General features: G+C 42.8%; 1 protein-coding gene across 1 annotated transcript in view; it reads left to right on the top strand.

Moving 5' to 3' along the window:
* Positions 1-21,267: 21,267 nt before the first annotated feature.
* LOC121005472 (ovostatin-like) overlaps positions 21,268-26,918 on the top strand; it is a 46,296-nt gene continuing 40,645 nt past the window's right edge. The window contains exons 1-2 of the mRNA XM_040438241.1: positions 21,268-21,301; positions 24,150-24,308. Of these exons, the coding sequence (XP_040294175.1) occupies positions 21,290-21,301; positions 24,150-24,308 (171 nt within the window). The 5' untranslated portion in view covers positions 21,268-21,289. The remainder of the gene's footprint in view (positions 21,302-24,149; positions 24,309-26,918) is intronic.

Below are 26,918 nucleotides of genomic sequence, written 5' to 3'. Positions count from 1 at the left end.
GGTAGACTTTGATCCGAATTTCGGGAAGATTTCCCAAAACCAAATTTCCTCATGCTCTGTGATAACGAGTAAATTTTTCCTGAAATTGCACTAAAAAAAAAAACATACTCACCTCATCCATTTGCTAGTGGAGAGGCTGTAGTTGCCATCTTGATTGAAGAAACCGCATACAAATCTTACACGCAGTGATGTGGTGACTGCGATTTGTGACAAAGTGCTTCGTAACAAATCAAATTTCTTGTTGAAGTTCAGCGAAGTAGCCGAATCGAATTTTTTAAAATGCTCTAATGGCCACCATGGCAATGTACCATAATCACACCTGTCCCTGAACGCCCATACCCATGCAGTCATCTGTACAAGTCTGTTACTTCCCGTGGAGAAGGAACCTGCTGATTCCGGAGGAAAATAAGCAGACGCAAGAGTTCAGGGCCCAGTGTGGTTAAGTTATCACTGCCTGGCCCTGTGACTAAAAGCTGAGGGGAAAATGGCCAACCGCCAAAGGCAGAGGTGCTTAAGGTGATGCCCTAAAAGCCAAAATTCCTCTGGAATGGGCCCACCGATCAAGATTGGGGAATGTGCATTTGAATCATTAGGCAAGTGCACATCATGTGGATTACTATGCAGTGTGGGGATTTGCTCTGGTAGACAGGCTTGCGGACGCAGTACAGAGGCAATGACAACGTCTTTAACTTAAACAGTGCAGTGTTTTATTCATACATACGTAAAGTGACAACAAAATGGCAGTTTCAGGGAAAAGCAGTCACCTTGAGTCTGGTGTTTGTTCACACCAGGCTGCAGCACATAAGTCCTTGGGTGAAGCAGAAGTCCACGTGTTTTTTCCCCAAACAATATAGCAGGCCCTAGTCCCGGCCCAAACTCGCAGGCTCCAACACCCAGACTGACAAAGCTCCACTATCAGATGGAGGATAATCCACACAGCTGAGACTGCTGACTGTTTTTTTTATCCCAAAACAAAACCAGGCCTGGAACGTGAGGAACAGCCACCCACCCTGCACTTTGGCTGATCCCAGTAAGAGCCGGCCCGGATCGGCTTTACAGCCACACTAAATATTCAATAGTGTCAGTCAGCACTAGCTGCCGCTGACACTTAAAATTACCGGCTCTTACCTCACCAAGGCCAGGAACTTCGGTGACACACATCTTCCGGCCCCTTTGCGCTTTCCTACAGCAATTATGTGGTGGTAGATTCCCTTTAAAATGCCCTTTACTCAGAGTGTAGCTGTCTCCTCCCTCTGACCACTTGTGCAGCTGAAGAGACTGCATCGGCTATATATACAGTAGCCCAGAATCAGGAACTTGCAATTTGTTTCTTGTTATATAATTGTTATTTCAGACTTTTCCCCTGTAGGAAGCTAGGTGATGGACTTAGGCCGGACCCTAGTTCGTTCAGTCTGTTTTCCAGCTGAGGAAGTGAGAGAAGCTACTGTAGATGTGCTCGCTCTTCAGAGTACTAGGCCTACGTACCAGAGAATCACTGTCTCTGAGAGATCTACAGAGAATCACTATCTCTGAGAAATTTACAGCAAGAAAGCCTTTTATAATCTGCAGTTCTACAGAAAGAGAGAAAGAACTAGAAGGTGCAGCATTGGAGTCAGTCAGTAAGGTATTCACCGTTTAAGGTTGATAGAGACTTTACTACAGTGAGAGGTACATTGCTAATACACCCTTTCACATTTTGACATGGTTTGGCGATGTACCACCCAGCTGGATGTACCACCCAGCTGGAAATTACAGACAAGTTTGCAAGAACCTTATTGCCAGGAATAGCTGTTACAGAGAGACTTGGGAGAGTTAGAGCACTGGGGTATTGGGTTCGAATCTGAACCAAGGACAACATCTGTATGGAATTTGTATGTTGTCCCTGTGTTTGTGTGGGTTTCCTTCAGGAACTCCGGATTCCTCCCACACTCCAAAGTGGGGTACCTCAGGGATCTGTTCTGGGACCCATATTGTTTAATATCTTTATCAGCGAAATTGCAGAAGGCCTCGATGGTAAGGTGTGTCTTTTTGCTGATGACACAAAGATTTGTAACAGGGTTGATGTTCCTGGAGGGATACACCAAATGGAAAAGGATTTAGGAAAACTAGAGGAATGGTCAAAAATCTGGCAACTAAAATTTAATGTTGATAAGTGCAAGATAATGCACCTGGGGCGTAAAAACCCAAGAGCAGAATATAAAATCAGTGATACAGTCCTAACCTCAGTATCTGAGGAAAGGGATTTAGGGGTCATTATTTCAGAAGACTTAAAGGTAGGCAGACAATGTCATAGAGCAGCAGGAAATGCTAGCAGAATGCTTGGGTGTATAGGTAGAGGCATTACCAGTAGACAGAGGGAGGCACTCATGCCGCTCTACAGAGCACTAGTGAGACCTCATCTGGAGTATTGTGCGCAGTACTGGAGACAATATCTCCAGAAGGATATTGATACTTTGGAGAGAGTTCAGAGAAGAGCTACTAAACTGGTACATGGATTGCAGGATAAAACTTACCAGGAAAGATTAAAGGACCTTAACATGTATAGCTTGGAAGAAAGACGAGACAGAGGGGATATGATAGAAACTTTTAAATACATAAAGGGAATCAACAAGGTAAAAGAGGAGAGAATATTTAAAAGAAGAAAAACTGCTACAAGAGGACATAGTTTTAAATTAGAGGGGCAATGGTTTAAAAGTAATATCAGGAAGTATTACTTTACTGAGAGAGTAGTGGATGCATGGAATAGCCTTCCTGCAGAAGTGGTAGCTGCAAATACAGTGGAGGAGGTTAAGCATGCATGGGATAGGCAGAAGGCCATCCTTCATATAAGATAGGGCCAGGGGCTATTCATAGTATTCAGTATATTGGGCAGACTAGATGGGCCAAATGGTTCTTATCTGCCGACACATTCTATGTTTCTATGTTTCCAAAGACATACTGATAAGGAACTGTGAGCCCCATTGGGGAAAGTTTGATGCTAATGTCTGTAAGTGCTGAGTAATATGTCAGCGATCTATAAGTGAGCAAAATAAATAAATAAAATAAATATAGGGAAGGGGTACTACATCTCCCATCATTTAATATATATCCTTACATCGCGATTTGAAAAGATTTACACTGTGAATTGTTTGGAACTGTGTTTGATACCATTGGATGTACTAACAATTCCCATTTCGCACCTTAGTAAAGAGAGACTTATCTATTTTCTGGCCTGGTTACTGACTCCAGCACCATTCGCTGGCCACAGCATCTACACCTTTTGCCTTGCACCTATACAATACACATAGTTTAGAAGGCTGAAAAAAGACATCTGTTCATACAGATTAAGCTATTATCATGCAAGTTGATCCAGTGGAAGGCAAAAAAACACCCTGTGAGGTAGAAGCCAATTTTCCTCACTTTAGGAAAACCTATCACTAGTAACTATAACCTGTAATATGATTACACTCCAGAAATACATCCAGGCCCCTCTTGAATTCCTTTATTGTACTCACCATCACCACCTCCTTAGGCAGAGAGCTCCATAGTCTCACTGCTCTTACCGTAAAGAATCCTCTTCTATGTTTGTGTACAAACCTTCTTTCCTCCAGACGCAGAGGATGTCCTCTCGTCACAGTCACAGTCCTGGGGATAAATAGTTGATGGGAGAGATCTCTGTACTGACTTCCCTTAAAAGAAAAAAATAAATCTCTTGTAACCAGATCCTTTCGTTGAGTCTGCTTCCCAGAAGGGCAATGGGATTTTTGGCTGACACTTCTCATAACAACAAGGGCACCTCAACTACCATCAGGCAAAACAAAGGGTGCTCCCTCCTGTCCTGGTCCGGGCAAGCTTTTGTTTGAGGATTGCTACTGTGAAAAACTGTAGCAGTCAGAGCTATTACCACTCCTACCGTCCACTCCACTTCTCTGGGGCTTGTAGAATACTGTATATCTCCGCCTGGTTTGATAGAAATGTCATAAATGTTTTTAGAGAAGACGTGATAAAATTATAGCATTTTAAAGACCCCTATAAAGTAAAGATCAGCTTAGTTATTGTTGTTTTTCCATTCTTTTGCTCATCAGGTCCCGAGTATATCTTCTTCTGTGCCGGTCTTTATCACAGTCAATGCAGTTGCTCCCAACTACAACTATACAGCGCGCAGGGCTGTGGTGGTGTATCCAACCAAAAAAGTTACATTAATACAATTGGAACGGTCTTCTTACAAGCCCGGACAGAAAGGTACATTATCATTTTACATTTGTAACTGATCCAAATGGGTCTTAAAGGATCCCATTGGCTTAGAAAGAATCTGTTCTTAAAGGATCCTATTGGCTTAGAAAGAATCTGTGAAGTATTTTCTATTTTTTTTATAATGAACATTTTTGTAGGCCTCTCGGCGCATCCAGCGCTGATTCTAAATGTAAGACAGCTTCCTTGCTGTCTTACGTTTAGACCATTTTCTGACCCCCTTCCCCGCCCACGCCACACCCACTTTTTTAGATCTGGCGTATATCTGGTCATAAATGACATCCCATGTATTTTTAGAGTAGTGTAGTGTTTAGATAAGATAATAACATTTAACAAGATTTCTATTTCTTATTAGTGATTTGTTCATTTCTTTTACAGTGCGTTTCAATGTGTTTTCATTGGATAATAACTTGAAACCAGTAGAGGACAAGGTGAGTAAAGTCTACAAGTCTGTGCTAGGAATGCCTTCACTTGGAAGGGGAGGTGTCTTAGATGTACAGGGATTGCTTCTTTGCTGAAACTCAAGGGATTTTCTGCTGTGGACAGGCTTTATAAAAATGTATCCCTGCTATGGAGACCAAATTTTCTCCTCCAGAGAAGAGAGCTAAAGACAAGCAGAGAGCATGCCTATATACTATAGATCATCATGGGTCTCACAATTCTAGTAAACCTATGCAGAGCACATACAGTGGGGGAAATAATTATTTGACCCCTCACTGATTTTGTAAGTTTGTCCAATGACAAAGAAATGAAAAGTCTCAGAACAGTATCATTTCAATGGTAGGTTTATTGTAACAGTGGCAGATAGCACATCAAAAGGAAAATCGAAAAAATAACTTTAAATAAAAGATAGCAACTGATTTGCATTTCATTGAGTGAAATAAGTATTTGAACCCCTACCAACCATTAAGAGTTCTGGCTCCCACAGAGTGGTTAGACACTTCTACTCAATTAGTCACCCTCATTAAGGACACCTGTCTTAACTAGTCACCTGTATAAAAGACACCTGTCCACAGAATCAATCAATCAAGCAGACTCCAAACTCTCCAACATGGGAAAGACCAAAGAGCTGTCCAAGGATGTCAGAGACAAAATTGTAGACCTGCACAAGGCTGGAATGGGCTACAAAACCATTAGCAAGAAGCTGGGAGAGAAGGTGACAACTGTTGGTGCGATTGTTCGAAAATGGAAGGAGCACAAAATGACCATCAATCGACCTCGCTCTGGGGCTCCACGCAAGATCTCACCTCGTGGGGTGTCAATGGTTCTGAGAAAGGTGAAAAAGCATCCTAGAACTACACGGGAGGAGTTAGTTAATGACCTCAAATTAGCAGGGACCACAGTCACCAAGAAAACCATTGGAAACACATTACACCGCAATGGATTAAAATCCTGCAGGGCTCGCAAGGTCCCCCTGCTCAGGAAGGCACATGTGCAGGCCCGTCTGAAGTTTGCCAATGAACACCTGAATGATTCAGAGAGTGACTGGGAGAAGGTGCTGTGGTCTGATGAGACCAAAATAGAGCTCTTTGGCATTAACTCAACTCGCTGTGTTTGGAGGAAGAAAAATGCTGCCTATGACCCCCAAAACACCGTCCCCACCGTCAAGCATGGGGGTGGAAACATTTTGCTTTGGGGGTGTTTTTCTGCTAAGGGCACAGGACAACTTATTCGCATAAACGGGAAAATGGACGGAGCCATGTATCGTGAAATCCTGAGCGACAACCTCCTTCCCTCTGCCAGGAAACTGAAAATGGGTCGTGGATGGGTGTTCCAGCACGACAATGACCCAAAACATACAGCAAAGGCAACAAAGGAGTGGCTCAAGAAGAAGCACATTAAGGTCATGGAGTGGCCTAGTCAGTCTCCGGACCTTAATCCAATCGAAAACCTATGGAGGGAGCTCAAGCTCAGAGTTGCACAGAGACAGCCTCGAAACCTTAGGGATTTAGAGATGATCTGCAAAGAGGAGTGGACCAACATTCCTCCTAAAATGTGCGCAAACTTGGTCATCAATTACAAGAAACGTTTGACCTCTGTGCTTGCAAACAAGGGTTTTTCCACCAAGTATTAAGTCTTTTTTTGTTAGAGGGTTCAAATACTTATTTCACTCAATGAAATGCAAATCAGTTGCTATCTTTTATTTAAAGTTATTTTTTCGATTTTCCTTTTGATGTGCTATCTGCCACTGTTACAATAAACCTACCATTGAAATGATACTGTTCTGAGACTTTTCATTTCTTTGTCATCGGACAAACTTACAAAATCAGTGAGGGGTCAAATAATTATTTCCCCCACTGTATGTTATACTATGGTAGTTAGATTCTTGAAAATAGAAGCAGTATTATAGCAGTTATATTCTTGTACATAGGAGGCAGTATTATAGTAGTTATATTCCTGTACATAGGAGGCAGTATTATATTAGTTATATTCTTGTACATAGGAGCAGTATTATAGTAGTTATATTCTTGTACATAGGAGCAGTATTATAGTAGTTATATTCTTGTACATAGGAGCAGTATTATAGTAGTTATATTATTGTACATAGGAGGCAGTATTATAGCAGTTATATTCTTGTACATAGAAGCAATATTATAGTAGTTATATTCTTGTACATAGGAGGCAGTATTATAGCAGTTATATTCTTGTACATAGGATCAGTATTATAGTAGTTATATTCTTGTACATAGGAGCAGTATTATAGTAGTTATATTCTTGTACATAGGAGCAGTATTATAGTAGTTATATTCTTGTAAATAAAAGGCAGTATTACAGTAGTTATATTCTTGTACATAGAAGCAATATTATAGTAGTTATAATCTTGTACATAGGAGGCAGTATTATAGTAGTTATATTCTTGTACATAGTAGCAGTATTATAGCAGTTATATTCTTTTACATATGAGGCAGTATTATAGCAGTTATATTCTTGTACATAGAAGCAATATTATAGTAGTTATATTCTTGTACATAGGGGGCAGTATTATAGCAGTTATATTCTTGTACATTGGAGCAGTATTATAGTAGTTATTGTCTTGAACATAGGAGGTAGTATTATAGTAGTTATATTATTGTACATAGGAGCAGTATTATAGCAGTTTTATTCTTGTACATAGGAACAGTATTATAGTAGTTATAGTCTTGTACATAGGAGCAGTATTATAGTAGTTATATTCTTGTACATAGGAGGCAGTATTATAGTAGTTATATTCTTGTAGAGAGGGGCAGTATTATAGTAGTTATATTCTTGTACATAGGAGGCAGTATTATAGTAGTTATATTCTTGTACAGAGGAGGCAGTATTATAGTAGTTATATTCTTGTAGAGAGGGGCAGTATTATAGTAGTTATATTCTTGTACATAGGAGGCAGTATTATAGTAGTTATATTCTTGTACAGAGGAGCCGTATTATAGTAGTTATATTCTTGTACATAGGAGCAGTATTATAGTAGTTATATTCTTGTACATAGGAGGCTGTATTATAGTAGTTATATTCTTGTACACAGGAGGCAGTATTATAGTAGTTATTCTTAAATACCAACAAGAGATATGAACACATTTTGTATAAGCAAAGAGACACTGAGATAAAATGGAGTAGAATTTGGGGAGATTGGAATCCATAGAGCTTCCTCCGCTCTCAATCCTTCTCCATCTTCCCTCGGTCGTGTTACGGAGGGCTGGTGGCAAAGGAGGACACATCATGGGATGGAAGGGTGACGGATGCGGGGGGGGTTCCGGGTTGGAAAATAATGGTAATATTTATATGTGTTTATAAAATTGTTTGTTAATATTGGAACTTTAATAAAGAAAGCTTAAAAAAAAATTATAGTTATATTCTTGTACATAGGAGCAGTTTTATAGTAGTAATAGTCTTGTACATAGGAGCAGTATTATAGTAGTTATATTCTTGTACATAGGTGCAGTATTATAGTAGTTATATTCTTGTACATAGGAGCAGTATTATAGTAGTTATATTCTTGTACATAGGAGCAGTATTATAGTAGTTATATTCTTGTACATAGGTGCAGTATTATAGTAGTTATAGTCTTGTACATGGGGCAGTATTATAGTAGTTATATTCTTGTACATAGGTGCAGTATTATAGTAGTTATATTCTTGTACATAGGAGCAGTATTATAGTACTTATATTCTTGTACATAGGAGCAGTATTATAGTAGTTATAGTCTTGTACATAGGAGTAGTATTATAGTAGTTATATTCTTGTACATAGGAGCAGTATTATAGTAGTTATATTCTTGTACATAGGAGCAGTATTATAGTAGTTATATTCTTGTACATAGTAGCAGTATTATAGTAGTTATATTCCTGTACATTGGAGGCAGTATTATAGTAGTTATATTCTTGTACATAGGAGGCAGTATTATAGTAGCTATATTCTTGTACATAGGAGGCAGTATTATAGTAGTTATATTCTTGTACATAGGAGCAGTTTTATAGTAGTTATATTCTTGTACTTAGAAGCAGTATTATAGTAGTTATTTTGTACATAGGAGCAGGTGCATACATAGAAATCATGGGTCCCCATAGCAAAACTCAGTATTGGGCCCCTCCCTCCCCGCACAAATATATATATATATATATATATATATATATATATAATTTATATATTTTATCTTCTGATGGTTACTGTGCCCCAGGCAGAGTTCATGGGGAGGGGGGCTGCCTAGGGCACACTGTCCTCTATATATGGAGCAGCAAGCAGAGTTCATTGGGGGGAAGGGAGTCCTTGCTCACACTGTTCTCTCTATGATATGCATCAGCAGCAAGCAGCAGCCCCCCCCCCCCGTCCCCGTCCCACCCGCTGACTTCTTTTTCCTGCTGCTGCGATGCACTAGCCAATTAGCAGCAGGAGCCTAGCATTGCTAAAAGCTGATTGGCCAGTGCAGCGCCCAGCAGGCAGAGGAGAGCGAGTGGCATGCTCACCTGCCTGCAGACTGTCCGATCTGTGCATTGTTTGCAGTGTACACACTATATCTAAGAGAAGAGGGGAGGGGGGCTTGAAAAGAGGAGAAGCAGGGCCCACCCAAGCCCCGGATAGAAGACAAGCCATGCTGCAGACATTGTAGGGGGTGGGGCTTTCAATCCACTTCGGGCCCCCTCCTGCCATGGGCCCCGTAGCAGTTGCATGGTCTGCCGTTATTGTCGATACACCACTGCATAGGAGCAGTATTATAGTAATTATTTTTTGTACATAGGAGCAGTATTATAGTACAGTAGCTATATTCTTGTACATAGGAGGCAGTGTTATAGTAGTTATATTCTTGAACATAAAGGATGGTATTTTAGTAATTATAATATTGTGCATTGGGACAGTATTATGTAGTTATGTTATTTTCCATATGAGGTAGTATTATAGTAATTATATTCATGACTGTAGTAATATAATATAATATTTTTCTTATTAGGTATACTAATATGTTTCTTCATTTCCTTTTTTTAGTATCCTATTATCTACGTAACGGTAAGAAAACAGAGTGGCCATTAATTTTAACACATCTATGCACGTTTTCTATTTTGTTTTGCCTATCTGTAAGAATATACAGCTAAACTAACTGGAAAGACCTTTTGTAAGACATACACAATGTGCGAAAACAAGATGTCCCTAATGAAGTCTCACTTAGATTGTGTAAATGGAGCTTGGCTTTCCATATGCAGCATGTACACACATAAAAACAGATTCACACACATTTGCTCTCATTATACTATTAATTAGTGTCCAGCAAATTGAAGTATCCAAAGTGGACTTCGATCCGAATTTCAGGAAAAATTTGATTTGCCACAAAGACGAATTTCCTCATGTTTCGTGTTAGCGAATCAATTTTTCCTAAAATGGCGGATAAAAGTACAAAACTTATACTCACCTCATCCACTTAATCATGGAGAGACGATTCGCTCCCATTTTGATTGAATAAAACCCACCAAAGGAGCTGGATCCAAATCAGAGATGACACGTGAATGGAATATTTGCATGTCTTGTGTGTTTTGTACCCACTTCTGCTTTTGTCTACCAAATCATAAGCCAATTCTGATGGGACCATACAGGCCTTACAGCTGCTATACAGACAGGATGCGTTGTGCATTTCATTTTTTCTTCCTTCCATTCAGGGCGCATGGCTCAGCCCTCCTTGACGCAGCGCCAACACCATGTTCTTCCCATTGTCAGTCACAATGGTTCCGATTTTTAGTTGTCGCGGAGAAAGCCAGGATTCGATTTCTTTATGAAGGACATGGAGCAGTTCCATCCCTGTGTGACACAGTTCGCCGAGGCAAACGTGGTGTAGAATAGCGTGACACTGTCGTGCCCTGCACATGTGGTATACTGGTGGGGCACTGTGAATTGTCCCTGCAGTGGAGGCTGAGGACATGGTGGAGGATGAGGAGGCAGAGGTGGAAATTGTCGCAGGACCAACGGCGTGAGAACGTGGAGGCGGAATCGGTGTGACCTGCCATGTTGCTGGTTTGGCTGGGCATTAACCACATTTATCCAGTGGGCAGTAAAGGACAAATATTTTCCTTGACCATAGTTACAGTTCCACACATCGAAGCTGCTGTGCACTTTGGCAGACACCGACAGGCTCAAGGACTGGCCCACGTTCTGTTCTACATATATGTGCAGGGCTGGTACTGCCTTTTTGGCAAAGAAATTACGGCTTGGGACTCTTCACCTCGGCTCAGCACAAGCCTTCAGTTCTCTGAAAGGTGCAGAGTCCACCACTGGTGGAGCCTTGACTGCATGAAATCGGGTGCGTGCCACTGGGTGATGCAGCAGTTGCTGAGGCAGACTGGACTACCACATCAGGGCCACGGTTCTCCCAGGCCACTTTATGGTGACGCTGCATATGTTGACGCAGGGCTGTTGTGCCAACATTGTCACCCTGGCCACGCTTCAACTTCTGCCCACAGATTTGACAAATGGCCATGTTCACCTCCTCCGGCGGCTTACCAAAGAACTGCCACACCGCCGAGTAGGTGATTTTACCCCCAACACTCCGCACTGACTGACTGCTACCCCCGTTGCCTCTGTGTACCCCTGCACCACTACTTTCCAGGCAGGTAGTTTCCTGCAAAGCGGGAGGTCTACCCTGGGCATATTAGGCTCCCAATCTTCCACTGATGCCACCCTGCTGACTCCCGGCCACTCAACGACATACTGGCTCCGCCACTGCCTCACGTGCAAGCTGCCACCCTCTTCTCCCAATGATGATGAAGCCCCCTCGTCACCTGGCTCCCAATTGCGAACAGCTACATCATCATCGAGTACTCTCTGCACGTCACTGATGTCCTCCTCAACGGTCTCTGAGCCAGGAGCCTGACTGCTTGCAACACCGGCTCCCATGCCACTCTCCTCATCACTACTGGCCCACCTACCGGGGGAAGCGGATAGGACCCCTCAGATAGGATTAGGTGGCTGTGTCTTCACCAATGCCATTAACCATTACCACACCACACTATTAAGTAATGCGGGTGCAGTTGCGCCTGCCAGGCTTGAGCAGGTATATGTGTGAATAGGGAAAAAGCTGAGATCCGGCGGTAGCTCACACACACAGATGAAATAACTCCAGTCTCCTCCACTTGTCCACTACACTAGTCTCCAGAGTGACTCCAGTTACAGTACTCCAGTCTCCACATCTCTCCATTGACTGACTTGCCACCTGCCGCTTCGGTCGGAGACTCAGTCAGACTCAGTTCCACTCCCCAGCCAGCCCTCACCTCAGCCACTTGAAGTTGAACCAACCGAACTGTATCCCGTACTGCGCATGCGCCGCCCGCCGAGCCAGCCAGCCACCGACACTCCAGCAGCTCAACTCGCAGCTTCCTAGTACGTGCCGCTCCTAGTCTGCGACCCCGCCTTCTCCACTTCTGGCGAACCGCCGCTCAGACTGCCTCTCTACCTCCGCCGGCTCCGAGTCTGACCGCCCTCTATCACAACGCCATGCCCGGTCTACTCTCCACATTTTTTTTATTTAAATTTTTTAATCCTCAGTCGGCGGTGGGTCCCCAGTGGCATAGGGCCCCATAGCCATTGCTATGACTGCTATGGCGATCCCTACGCCAATGGCTCTAACTAAACATGAGGACTCCCTACCTCACTGAAAGGCCCGTTCACACACAGGAAGAGCATGCGGCTTTTCCCAGCCTAACAATCCAGCACTTCCAGGCTGTAACAAAGTCTAGTACCTTTTGGGGGATTGTGGCCCAGAAGTCCTCCTGACTCTGGCATAGTGACCGTCAATTCCAAGACCTCGCGGTGTCCCCCGAAGTTCAGGCTAACACCTAGCCTCGTGGCCCCTCAGCCAGCTCGGCTGAGCCCACTTGTACAGAGCCTTCCCAGGTCTCTGCTGCACACAGACTCTTCCTCCTCCTAAAAGTCTGGACTGGGCTCTTATCCCAGACTGATTGTTCCACCTGGTGCGGCCTCTGACCTGCTGATTGACAGCGAAGAAATGGAAACTCCTGCCATATCTCTCCCCTAGCAGCCGTGAGGCCTGTCACTGCCTCACAACGCCAAAAAAAGCTTTAGAAAATATAACTGCACCGCACAAGGGCTAATAAGATGTAGAAATATTTCCTTGTAATACACCCTGTTAATGGCTGTATCACACAGCACTTGCACCCCAATAAAGAGAACGGTTTGCTGGAATTACAGAGGTATCATCTATTGCAAACCAAAAAGCAGCAGTATAATAGCAATTTGGATACCCAGTCAGTGCAGCAAGGTGTAATAGGATTTTTCCTATTACCCAGGCTGTACACTCCCCTATTGAGCCCTATTCTGTTTCAATACTGTGGAATAATTAATCCCTATCCTTTCCCTACTCTTCTAATGCTCTTTCCCTAAACATCTATTCAGCAAAATAAAAGTTTTCAAGTTTTTCCTAGCACTGTCCATAGCGCCTGCTGACGTCTCTCCCTGCACTAAGTACACTGTATTTATAGGGCTGTGACATCACAGGGGCTGGCTGGCTGCTGATTGGCTGCATGCATGGCATTGTGGGTGATCCCTCGTTCCCAGAGTTCCTTGCTCCATGTCCTAACTTGTGCAGCAGCCATTTTAGGGAAAAAAGCAATTCATTACCACGAAGCGTGAGGAAATTCTGATTCGGTGCGAATCTAATTTTTCCATAGCCCCTGGGTGCCTGCTGTTTCACACATCAGACACGCAGAGGCATTCTCTGTCATTGGTGATAATACCGATCATTGACAATTTAACCTCTCAGATGTCTTGGCCATTTGAGACCACTGCATCTGAAAGGTCTTTTCTCAGGAACTGAACAGCTTACCCGTACTGAGATTGAGAGAACTCTTTGGTTCTATGGTAGCCTTGGGAATTCTAAAGGTGCCAAGGCCTGCTGTAATTAAGTTCCTATCAGACCCTGCCTGATAGGAACGTAGTGAATCTCCCATAGACTGCAATGTAAAATCATTGCAGTCTATGGAAGAAATGATCAGAGGATCTCATCTTAAAGGCTCCTAGGGGACTTTAAAGGAGTGTTAAAAGCAAAAGTGAAAAAAATTGTACTTATGAAACTAGCTGACCTGTTCAATGTGAGCTTGGCAGTTGAAGGCTTTTGTGTTGGTCCCATGTTCATATGTGTCCGCATTGCTAAGAAAAATGATGTTATAATATATGCAAATGAGCCTCTAGGAGCAACAGGGGTGTTGTCGTTACACCGAGAGGCTCAGTGCTCTACATCTGCCGCGCCCTCTGCACTTTGATAGACAGGGCCAGGTAGTGAAAATGTCATCACACCTGGGTCGGTCAATCAAAGTGCAGAGGGCGCGGCAGTTGCAGAGACAGCAGAGCCTCATTGCTCCTAGAGGCTCATTTACATATATTAAAACTTAGATTGCCAAGTGCACATGTAACAGGTCAGCCAGTGTCATAGGTACAAAACTGCTGACAGATGCTGTTTAAACAGCTCTGAAGACATAAATATAAAAAGTCTCATGTTGATGCAAAGAAATTCTTTTTTTTTTTTTTAAGTAGTAAAACACAATAAAAACAATAAAAAAAAATGGTATCTGTAATCGTACTGACCCATAAAATGAAGATAGCAGGTCAATTATGCCTCATAGGGAACGCTGTAAGATCCAAACCCATAAAACTATGGCAGAATTGCATTTTTCTCCCAATTCTATGCCATTTGGAATTTTTTTCCAGTTTCAAACAACATCATATGCAATATTAAATAGTGGCATTACAAAGTGCAACTTGTCGCGCACAAAAAAATAAGCCCTCATATGACTATAAGAACAGAAACATTAAAAAATAAAAAGTTGGGCTCAGGGAAGGCCTGGAGTTCAAAAACAAAAATGAAACAGCTGTGTCATAAAGGTTAAATATAGTATATCATATGCCAAAAGTATGATGAGTGCATTTGTGATTGTCCTGTCTTAACAGTGCACAAACAAACCAAAGTGTTACCCGTAGTCCTAAAAACTAAGAAAGATATGTTGTTATCATTATTACTTCTGTCCTGTTACTTTGACAGATCTCTAGAGAATGGGGGTCATGTGTCAATGCAAGCAAATTTAGTATCTGGGAGAACGACACTGGGGAAAAAAATGGTGCCATAGAGTCCTATGTATGATGGCTCCCAGAAGATGTAGCATTCTGGTACAAGTACTGTATGAAATGTTTCCCACCACCCGTCCCTCTAAAAGCCATGCAAGACCTGGCGTGCAGATGCAGCAAACATTAACTTGACTCTTAATGTGATAAATATACAGTGCAACAAAACCCAACGTGACTTTTTCTGTTGTGTCCATTTAAACTTTGCTGCAATTGTGTATGAGCAGATTAACCATCAAGTTAACATTTGATGCTTCCGAAGTAGTAACCCTTATCGTAAAAAGATGAGCCCACAAACATGGCAACGCAGCATCAGAGAGCCGAACGTTACTACATCCCCCTGCAATATGCACAACACGTGAATGCCACAACATAGACAAATTAGTATACATTTTGTTTACTACCATAGCTAGCACAAATAGTTAGAAACACCCATGAAAACCAATATAGACAGTAAGGAATGCGGGGGGTTAATAATAGCACTTACAAGTTATATAGGAGGATTCTTATACAGTATATCATAGATCGCCATAAATCCGGTACCTCTCACAGAGCAATACTGCCGTATCGTAGTTCAGTAGTGCCGGTATATTGACGACCTATTTTTTATATATGCTTGCATTCTTTTGTTCTACATCTGGTATATATAGGATCCTGCTGGAAACCGGCAATTTCAGTGGACAAACCAGGAAACAAATAACAGCATTCTTGCCTTATCCTTCGATTTACTCCCTGACCCAGAGCTCGGGGCATACAGAATACAAGTTCAAAGAGAGTCTGGAGAATCCGTTTCCCAAATTGCCAATGTTGAAAAATATGGTATGTACCGACTTATTGTAGTCATTAGTGCAATTTTGGAAGCAGCAGTTGGCCTTCTTCTTATTAACCGTGAAGGGTTTTTAAGTAGTTAGAGGGGTTGGGCAGTGTGATGATACTGATGATCGATCCTCAGGATAGGTAATAAATATCAGATCTGCGGGGGTCCGACCGTCAATACCTCCGCCGATTGGCTGTTTGAAGTGTTCATAGCTCTTGTGCATGCGCTGCATCCTCCTCACGGTTTAACAGCACGCCACCTAGCTCATAGTTTCTCTCACTTACCGTAGTCTATGGGTGAGACTGTATGCTGAGAGAAGAGAGGGAGAACATCAAAGGGGAGGCATGATTTAGCTGCACTATATCTACTGTATGTCTCCAGCTGACTAAAGAGGCATTGACAATGTTTTACATAATAGTACACTTTAAAGTGGGATTCTTATTTAGGCCATATGTGCCTGATGGGCACTGGTCCCACCTTTGGTTTAGTGACCTCCATTGACCAATAGACAGCAAAAGCATTCTCTTTATACTTCAATGAAGAGGCGCACAGCACTTTCTATTGAGGTCTATGGAAGTTATAGAAGTTAAGCAAGTAGAATTCAGCTTTTTAAGAACACTTGACTGTTAGAATTATGGGAAAATAATTGCAAAAAATAAATAAAAATCCAATAGGTGATTTGTATAGAATTATCATCATTATCCATCCTCTTGTCTTTCAGTTTTGCCTAAATTTACATTTGAAATATCAGGTCCCAATTCCATAACCACCATGGACGAGATGTTTGCAATCCAAGTCAAAGCCAAGTAAGTGCCCTATAAAGCATGTGCGTTCTGAACAAAGCCTTTCTCCATATTGTATTCTCTTGTCAACATTTCTTACTGCTGTATCTCATGAGATGGCCACCAGGTTTTAATCAGCATTCTAATAATTTAACTTATGAGTTTGGATTCACTTTTATGCCCCTTGTGTGCCCCTTTCTACCTCATACATATGATGGAGCCCAGTGATTTCCCATCTAAATCTGTTTGTGGAATGGGGAAGTTGTAGAACAATTGGGAGTTTGTTACAGATCTTGAATTGGGGCACAGGAGCTGCAGCCTTTGCCTCTGCATTAAGCCAATTGTGTGTGTAACATCACTAATCTATTATATATCTTGGAGCTACAGGATCTGTCAGCTTGTCCCTGGATGGACTGAGCCCCATGAATATTTATAAAATCAGGGCCGGTGTAAGGATTTTTGCCAACACAAGCGAAGCTACATCATGCCCCCATGTCAAATTTCTCCCCCTCCATGTCACATTTCTCCCCCTCAATGTCAAATTTCTCCCCCTCCATGTCACATTTCTCCCCCTCCATGTCAAATTTCTCCCCCTCCATGTCACTTTTCTCCCCCTCCATGTCACATTTCTCCCCCTCCATGTCAAATCACCTATGTCATATCAGCCCTCCATGTCACATTACCCCCCCCCCATGTAACATTTCTCCCCCTCCATGGCACATAACCCACTCCTTCCATGTAATACTACAGTGTTTGAGTAGAGGGGCTTCTCATATAGATTTGCAAACCTCTTTGATGAAGTAAACCTGAATTAAGGTCTGCAGTGGTACATATGTTCTTGTAAATTCATGTCTATGAAGATGCAACCCAAGAAGATGACAGAAAGGCCATTTTTCATTGTGAATTTTGTCCAAGCAGCAACTATCATGCATATATACATCATACATCCTGTAGGCTCTTTCTTCCTGCTAATGATGACATTTCATGTCTTCTGTCCTAGGTATAGCTATGAACAGCCACTCCCTGGGAAAGTTTCAATCAGAACTTGCAGACAGTCAATCAATTACTACAGAGGAAATGCCTGCAACAGGAATCCTGATGGTCTTTGCTCTATCGTCACTGGAAATGTAGGTCTCTTTTCTAGCTACTATGGTCTCAGGGTTATTTGAACACTTGTGGAGTAAAAACCTACAAGATAAACCTTTGTGAAAATGGCTACCTTTGTTCAAATATATTTTATATAAAAGCATTAGCTCATACTGTACCATCCATAAGTGGTGCATGACAGTAAATTTACTGATTGAAGCCATGGTTGATTCAGTACTTCCATTCTGGTGTGACATTGGGGAATACCTTTGGACTATTGACCATACAACAGAACTCACAGAAGTCCCTGCATTGTGTGACTATAAATATTGTGTGGAGGTAGCCTTAGAAATTTGTAGCCTAGGGGCCATCAACCTTCAACCTTCTGAAGGAGGCACTACTGGCTATAATAGCCTGGATACCTATAGCTTGCATCTCCAATCATATATATTGTCAAAACCTATGAAAAGATATCTGCAGATGATAGCAACACTGCCTTACCTAGTTCATTGCTGCCATCAGAGGTCAGGAGATTTCTCTGATGTACACCTCCAATGGAATCCTCAGTTAGCCACTCTGACTGTATTATCGTGAGATTGGAAGTTTGGGAAAGAATAGTCTTAACAAGACTTAGGTGTATAAAGAGTTTACTAAACTATGATAAAAAGATATATAGACACAAAGATAAAGTAACAGTCACCACAAGTCATGAGACAGATGAGCAAGCCCCCATCGACCAGCGCCCAACATGGCACTTGGCCGATGCCCATATTATACAAAGAGAGGTGATGGTAGCAAGACATTTTACCCTGATGATGTCTTCAATGGACCCAAGCTCTTTGTTCCAAAACCAATGGGGTCATTTATCAAACTGGTGTAAAGTAGAACTGCCTTAGCAACCAATCAGATTCCACCTTTCATTTTCCAAATGAGCTCTGAAAAATTAAAGGTGGGATCTGACTGGTTGCTATGGGCACCTAAGCAGGTTCTTCTTTACACCAGTTTGATAAATGACCCCATAAGTCTTTTCTACTCTCCTAGCCCCACCTAAAGGTTAGTATGCATGTACAGTTACCTCATTCTGCAGAAATCTGGCCAGGTATCGGAAATCTCTAAATAACTTCACGAGAAGGGAAGGACAAAATAAAAAACTGGCTATGCAATGACGTGTGACATTATAGGCAAAAAGCAGCATACTGTACATCTCTCATTGACTTCCATTGTAAAAAAAAAAAAAAGTATACCAAAGGGAATGTATATTTAGTGCTTTCATCTGGAATGCCAGCAGGAAATTCTTTTGTAATATTCTGGGTGTAGGAGGCCTCATGCACCCAGAGATTTTTGAAAGAGTCTTCTCTGGCCATTTCATGACAATATTATCTATGTACGGTATGAAAGTGTTATTGGGGCACAGATGTGGATTAGATCTCAGTACAGTATAATAATTCCTGTCTTTGTCTTAACCTGCCTTGCAGTTGGACTCTGAAGGTACATTCAATGGAGAACTTGACCTGGCACCTTTCCAGCTTGGTCTGTCAGGATACACTATGTCAATGAATATGGATATAATTGTGACTGAAAATGGTACAGGTAAATGAAAAATGGTTAGATGCCAGAATTTTGTACGGTTTTGTCTTTTGATAGGTAGGAATTGAAAGTGTTGACCTATTGTGTATATTTTTATAAGCTTTAGGCCTCCTGCACACGACCGTTGTGTGCACCCGTGGCCGTTGTGCCGTTTTCCGCTTTTTTTCGCGGACCCATTGACTTTCAATGGGTCCGCGAAAAAAATCGGAAAATGCACCGTTTTGCAGCCGCATCCGTGATCCGTGTTTCCTGGCCGTGAAAAAAATATGACCTGTCCTATTTTTTTCACGGCCAACGGTTCACGGACCCATTCAAGTCAATGGGTCCGTGAAAGAACACGGATGCACACAAGATTGGCATCCGTGATCCGTGGCCGTAGGTTAGTTTTTATACAGACGGATCCGAAGATCCGTCTGTATAAAAGCTTTTTCAAAGCTGAGTTTTCACTTCGTGAAAACTCAGAACCGACAGTATATTCTAACACAGAAGCGTTCCCATGGTGATGGGGACGCTTCTAGTTAGAATACACTACAAACTTTGTACAAGACTGCCCCCTGCTGCTGGCAGCACCCGATCTCTTACAGGGGGCCGCGATCAGCACAATTAACCCCCTTCAGGTGCGGCACCTGAAGGGGTTAATTGTGCTGATCACGGCCCCCTGTAAAAGATCAGGGCTGCCAGGCCGCAGGGGGCAGACCCTCCCCCCCCTCCCCAGTTTAAATATCATTGGTGGCCAGTGCGCCCCCCCCCCCCCCCCCTCTATTGTAATAATAGGTTGGTGGCCAGTGCGGCCCCCCCCCTCCCTCTATTGTAATTATGCGTTGGTGGCACAGTGTGCGCCCCCCCCCTCCCTCTATTGAATTATTCGTTGGTGCACAGTGTGCGCCCCCCCCCCTCCCTCCCTCTATTGTAATAATTCGTTGGTGGCACAGTGTGCGCCCCCCATCGGCCCCCCCCTCCCTCTATAGCATTAACAACATTGGTGGCCAGTGTGCGGCCTCCCATCTCCCCCCCCCCCCCCATCATTGGTGGCAGCGGAGTTCCGATCGGAGTCCCAGTTTAATCGCTCCCTGTAAGAGATCGGATGCTGCCAGGCAGCAGGGGGCAGTCATGTACACAGTTTGTAGTATATTCTAACTAGAAGCGTCCCCATCACCATGGGAACGCCTCTGTGTTAGAATATACTGTCGAAATGAGGTTTCACGATCTAACTCATATCCGACAGTATATTCTAACATAGAGGCGTTCCCATGGTGATGGGGACGCTTCAAGTTAAAATATACCATCGGATTGGAGAAAACTCTGATCCGATGGTATAAAAGGGACTCCAGACTTTACATTGAAAGTCAATGGGGACGGATCCGTTTGAAATGGCACCATATTGTGTCAACGTCAAACGGATCCGTCCCCATTGACTTGCATTGTAATTCAGGACGGATCCGTTTGGCTCCGCACGGCCAGGCGGACACCAAAATGACTTTTTTTTCATGTCCGTGGATCCTCCAAAAATCAAGGAAGACCCACGGACGAAAAAACGGTCACGGATCACGGAAAAACGGGACCCGTTTTTGCGGACCGCAAAAAAATACGTTCGTGTGCAGGAGGCCTTAGGCTACATGCACACGACCGTGCCGTGTTTTCAGGCCTGCAAAACATGGATGATAGCCATGTGCATTTTGCAATTTGCGGAATGGAAAGGGATGCCGATTATAGAAATGCCTATTTTGGTCCTCAAAATGGACAAGAATAGGACATGTTCTATTTTTTTTGTGGCGCCATAGAACGGAGCAACGGATGTGGACATTATATGGTGTCCTGTCCTCATCTTTTGAGGTCCCATCGAAGTTAATGGGTCCGCATCCAAGCCACAAAAATGCGACTAGGATGCTGACCAAAATGGTCATGTGCATGAGGCCTTATCCTATGGCTTTGAGATACATTAGTATCTTGTAGTATATATATACTAGTTATTTACTCATCATTCAAGCTTATGTATAAAAGGTAAGACTGCAACAGATGTACAAATGTAATGCTTGTTTGTGGTAACAGTGACGTTTCTTATTAATGTTGGGTCTTTCTTACTCTTCGATAGGAATTCAAGCAAAGAAGACAAAGGTTATAGGCATTACTAATCAGATGGCCCGGGCGTTTTTAACCGTAAGAACATGGAACTGCAATCAAAAGAGGAATTCCGATGTATGTAGAGGTGAGACGGTCCTTAAAGAAATCCTCTCTTATCAGGGATATAACATCTATCCTTCTGCTTCTCAACCTCCAGCTTGGTAATCTAGGGTCAAAGTGTGGAAAATGGGGGCTATGATCTTAAAAAATGGAGGTGGTGAAAGCGTCTATCAAAACTAGAGCTTTATTGTAAATGACACTAACTGGAACTTTATAGGAGCATAACGAACACTTTAGAAGCATACACTAAACTCACAGTAGCATAGTTGTATTACCATAGAAGCATGCCAAGAACTGTATAAAAAGATATATATAGGAACATAGAACTCTGTAGGAGCAGAGCTGGAACCCTGTAGGAGCACTGATCCATATTTAGATGCATTTCTAATGAAAAGTCACAGTTCATACCCTACGTTTGGTGCTTCATCTACCACAGGCCACGACACAACCCGTCTCTTCTCCAGACTGTTGGAAGAGCTTAACCCATATTTGCATGAGCTCTTCAGTTGGCTGCTAATTAAGCCTCTATATCTGTGATAAACAGAGGGAAACTCAAATTTTCCAGACTTGTCTTTCTCTATCAGCTTTGGTGCAATGCACCATTTTACTGGCACCAATATGCCACACTGGCAGCTCCATTGCCACAGCTCCTACAGACTTCAACTATGTTCTCATAGGTATAATACTATCGAGGTCTAAGTATTGGGGTCATTTATTAAAACAAGTGATTATACGCCCATCTTAATACCCCTGCACTGGCAGTGGATGCCCCAAAGTTATGTAGACGCGCAGGTCTCTGCACAACTTTGGTGCTTGGTTCTGCCGACCGTATGACATGGTATAAACTACCGCCAACTTATTTGCTGGCGTAGTTTAAGACCATTTGGCACGCCATAAACTGTACAAAATAATAAATGAGATGGGCTGGCCGGCCGGCCCTCTCCTCGCCCGTGCCACGCCCTCTTTTTCCGCCACCTCAGAAATACAGCGAGCAGGTAAAAGTCGCAGATTTGGATGCAAATTTGGCATACTTCCCATAATAAATAACCCCTATGTCTTAAAGGGGTTGTCTCACTTCAGAAAGTTAATACAAAGCGCCATACTAATGTATTGTGATTGTCCCATATTGCTTCCTTTGCTGGCTGGATTCATTTCTCCATCACATTATGCACGACTCATATACCAGGGGTTACGACCACCCTGCAATCCAGCAGCGGTGGCCTTGCTTGCACACTAACAGGAAAAGGCGCCAGCCTCTGGTGGTCGGGGCCGTGGGAGAGTGCATTGGCCAGAGATTTTTCCTTTAGCATGCAAGCACTATAGAGAGCAAGTGAACCTGTGTAGTTTCAGATCATACTGGGAACTCTATAAGAGCATAGCTAGAGCATAGATGAAAATGTATAGGAGCATAGCCTTTCATCTCACCAAAATGGCAGCACTTCCACAACCATCAAATCTTATGTGAACCTTATTTATGAAACAAATTATCTGCCCAAATTGTACAAACATATAATGCTGTGAAAGTGGATTTTTTAAATAATATACAAGCATGAAGGACTGGCTTTGGCACGGGTATATTTCATCTATTTCATTTAATGTTTGTGTGTGTCGTTAAAAGATATTGACAGTATCCCCATAGCAGTGACCTCTACAGCCCCCCGCCCCTTTTAACAGTGCACTCCACAGTCCCCCCACCCTTAACACTGACCCCCCCCCACAGTGCCCCACCACTTTCAATGGGACCTCCACAGCAGCCCATCCCCTTAACTTTGACCTTCACAGCAGGCCCATCCCCTTATCTCTTGACCTTCACAGCAGCAAGCCCCCTTTAACAGTAAGTTTCACAGCACCCCACTCCCCATGACAGTGACCTCCTAAGGGGCCTGCCCCATTAACCGTGACCTCCCACAGTACCCCGCTGCCTTAACAGTGACCTCACAGTACCCTGTTGCCTTTACAGTGACCTCCACAGCAGTTGCCCCTTAATAGTGGCCCCTGCCCCTTAAGGAGTGACCTCCCACGGTGTTCCCCCCTCTAACAGTGACCTCCACAGCGGCCTGCCCCCCTAACAGTAAAATCTACAGTGACCGCCTCTTCAACAGTGACCTCCACAGTTGCCTGCCCCCTCTAACAGTGACCTCCACAGCGCCCTGCCCCCTTTAATGCTAGAGCGACACTACGACATGTGTCACGCGACATTTTGTCTCAACAATTTTTATAATTATAAGCTATGGTGTCGCACTGTGACATGCGACATGCTGCGACTGCGACAAGACAGTTGCAAAAAATCCATCCAAGATGGATTTTTTCTGCGACTGTCGCGTTGCAGCATGTCACATGTCACAGCGCAACACCATAGCCTATCATTTAAAGATTGTTGCGCGACATTGGTGCGACATCAATGTCGCCAGGCACAAGTAGCAGTGTAGTTGTGCTCTAGGTGTCCTGCAACTTATTGTCGTCGTGTAGCCCATAGCCCTAAAGCTGGCTGGGTTGTTATGGAAATACTTGAGTAAAACTGGGTGTATGTGGAGATAAGGCCTGCAAGCTTCTATTGGCTGATAAGAGACATGTGACCATGTGTATGGCAGTTGGATATGAAGAGAATGACTTGCAGGCTTGTATTGGCTAATGCAGGTCATTTTTAGGGGATTTCTCAGGAACGGTACGTCCTAGAGAGTTGTGACCCCCACAAGATTTTTTTCCAGGTAGCAAGGCATGTGTATACCAAGTTTCGTTAAAATCGATGATTGCGTTTTTGAGGTGATAGCGGAACATACATACATATATACGTCCTTCTTTATATCTATATAGATTTGTCTTTACTACCAACTGTTTTACTGACTTTCAGTTTCTGTATGTATAATTTGCAGGTTGCTGTTGTAGATGCTCATGAAAATCCACTGAGTGATCAGATAGTTGAATTGCAACTAAATGGAGTAACTCTTAAGAATCTGACCACAAATGCCAATGGCACAGCCCAGGACTTCATTGATACATCTGATCAGGATAAATCACAGATCAGTATCGAGGTGAGTGAATGAGATACACTGGTAGAAAATTGCAATAAAAAAGGCACCTAGCAAAACCTGCTCTGCTTTTTGTTATGTCAGGGTCAGAAGTATTGTAATAAACTTACCTGTACGGGCTCCAGGGCGCGATCCTCAGCCTCGGCACGGTCTTGTTGGGAGAGATGCACTATTGAGCCACGCCCTTTGGTGATGCGGCCGCATCCTTAGTAACAGGTTGCATAATTGAATCTCCTGGACCCCAAAGCAAATAAAAAAAAATAATCCTCCGCAGTGGCCAGGTTTGGAGTGGCTCCAAAACCCAATGCTAGGTTCCCTGGACACTGTCGAGGGTGTCACCACGTTGCTGCTGCTTCTCTGAAAAGGATGGTAAGCCATAGGGCTGGCTTCTCCAGTCTCCTAGTTGGCAGAAGAAGGGTTTGATGCTGAGGAAAGGCCTGAGCTAGCTGTTTCCTATCTCTCTGAGAAGGCTTGGTACCCTGGACAAAGGCTGGTAATCCAGGATACAATGCAGAGTATCTCTGTCTCAGCATCTTCTTCTGGTCAATCCATTAGTCTGGCAGAGGCTCTTCTAAGCACTGATCCCTAACTGCAGAACACTAGGGGCTCTGACTGCTCTCCTTATACATGGTTTCTGGTCAAACTAAAACCTCTAATGGGAGGGGTGGAGTGGAGAAACTCAGGCACAAACAAATACAATGTTACACTTTCCGTCTCTCATAGACTTAGATTAGAGCTTCAATGATACTCAAATGGCATTGATACAGCATTTTTTTTTCCAGACAAACACAAAGTTTGCAGACTTTACAACAGAGCTAAAACCAGACATTCAAAAGTCAGTCTGTCTTGTTTTGGTGGTAAACAAGTCTGGCTTTTTCCCTCCAAAACATGCTCTTCTTTAAACCCTAGGGCAGCTGTGGAAAATTATCAGCTTTTTATTCAAGGTCCCAAAAGTCTCTCAGTATTCATTAACTTTCCACATAGCCTCGCAAATACAGTGCAAATGAACAAGATATATATCACAACATACATATAAAATGCAGTTATACAGTATTAAACAGTGCACATTAACCCTTTCAAGTGAAATAAAGTAAGAAGTTTATAACTTTGCAGGGACAAATTTCCAGACTTCACAGTACCCCTGCTCCTGGGCACTACACCTCCCTATAACAATGTGCAATACGTTTTACTTCTTATGAGGCCTGGATGCAACTCTGCAACCACTCTAGCTATGTCAAAACCCCTCTAACTATGTCATGTCCCTTGTGAAGGTTAAGGCTAGAGGTTGAATTATCCCTCAGATTTTTATTTTCTTCTCTGATTTTGCTTGTACATGTGTGTATGGGATATATAATACAGACATTACCAGATAAATAATATATTTAAACAGACTATGAGCAGCATCTTGTGTAGAAATGTGGCTCTGAAGAAAATGGCCAGATTTTCAGATTTTCTGTAACCTCTTCAACTTCTTAATGCACCCTTATGTAAATTTGCATCAGAAGTGCACAATAGATGTATGAAGGGGCAAGGTGTGCAATAGAGCTGATATCTGTCCACAGTGATCAGGATCAGCAAAAATCAAGCCCTCACAGCTCTGTAGATGGAAGTAGAAAAATGTTATGGTAGTCAGAATATGGCTATATAAAGAAGTTTTTCTTTGAAAGGTTTTTATTTTTTAACCCCTTAAACCACCATGACCGGTACATCATGGACTGCTCTGCATTAAGCCACCATGACGTACAGGTTCATCATGGCAGAAATCTGTCACCGTGTCTGCAGACATGGTGACAGCGCTGTGATCTTGGCTGTTACACACAACCAGGGATCTTAGCTAACCGGTCCGGTCCCGGGCCGGTGATCGCTCTGATTGACCCGCCGGTAAAAGGTTCTTATCCCCACTGTGGGGATCAGAACCTGGTGAAATGTGTAAATTATGCAACCTAACCTCCGCCCTGCGCAATGTGTACTGCAGTGCAGTGTACCGCAGTGTATTGTAGAGCCATCAGACCCACTAGATCTACAAGAACCAAGTGGGTCTGAGGCCAAAAAGTGTTAAAAAAGTGGAAAAAAGTAAATTAAAAATGTAATTTCTTTATTATAGCTGCACATTTATAGTTGATTAAAAATTTAAATATACTAAACATTTTTGGGATCGCCCCGTCCGTAATGACCTGATCTATAAAAGGATCATGCTACTTTTACCGCCTGGTGAATGCCCAAAAAATAAAAAATATATGGCTTTCAGAAAATGGAGACACAAACCAAAATAAATAAAAAAATACACATATTTGGTATTGCCGCGTCCATAATAACCTGCTCTATAAAAAATACCACATGATCTAACCTGTCAAGTGAACACTGTAAAAAAAAAAAAAAAAAAAAAAAACTGTGCCAGAACAGCCATTTATTTGTTAAATTGCCTCACAAAAAGTGTAATATTGAGCATTCAAAAACCATAAGTAATCCAAAATACTACCAATAAAACCTGTGACCTTATCCCATGGTTTCCCAAAGGGGGCACTTTTTTGGAGTTTCTACTGTAGGGTGCATCAGGGAGGCTTCAAATGTGACATGGTGTCTAAGAACCAGTCCAGGAAAATCTGTGATTCA

Source organism: Bufo bufo, chromosome 6 (genome assembly GCF_905171765.1).
Source record: "Bufo bufo chromosome 6, aBufBuf1.1, whole genome shotgun sequence".
Taxonomy (NCBI): Eukaryota; Metazoa; Chordata; class Amphibia; order Anura; family Bufonidae; genus Bufo; species Bufo bufo.
This window is presented reverse-complemented; position numbering and strand designations above follow the sequence as displayed.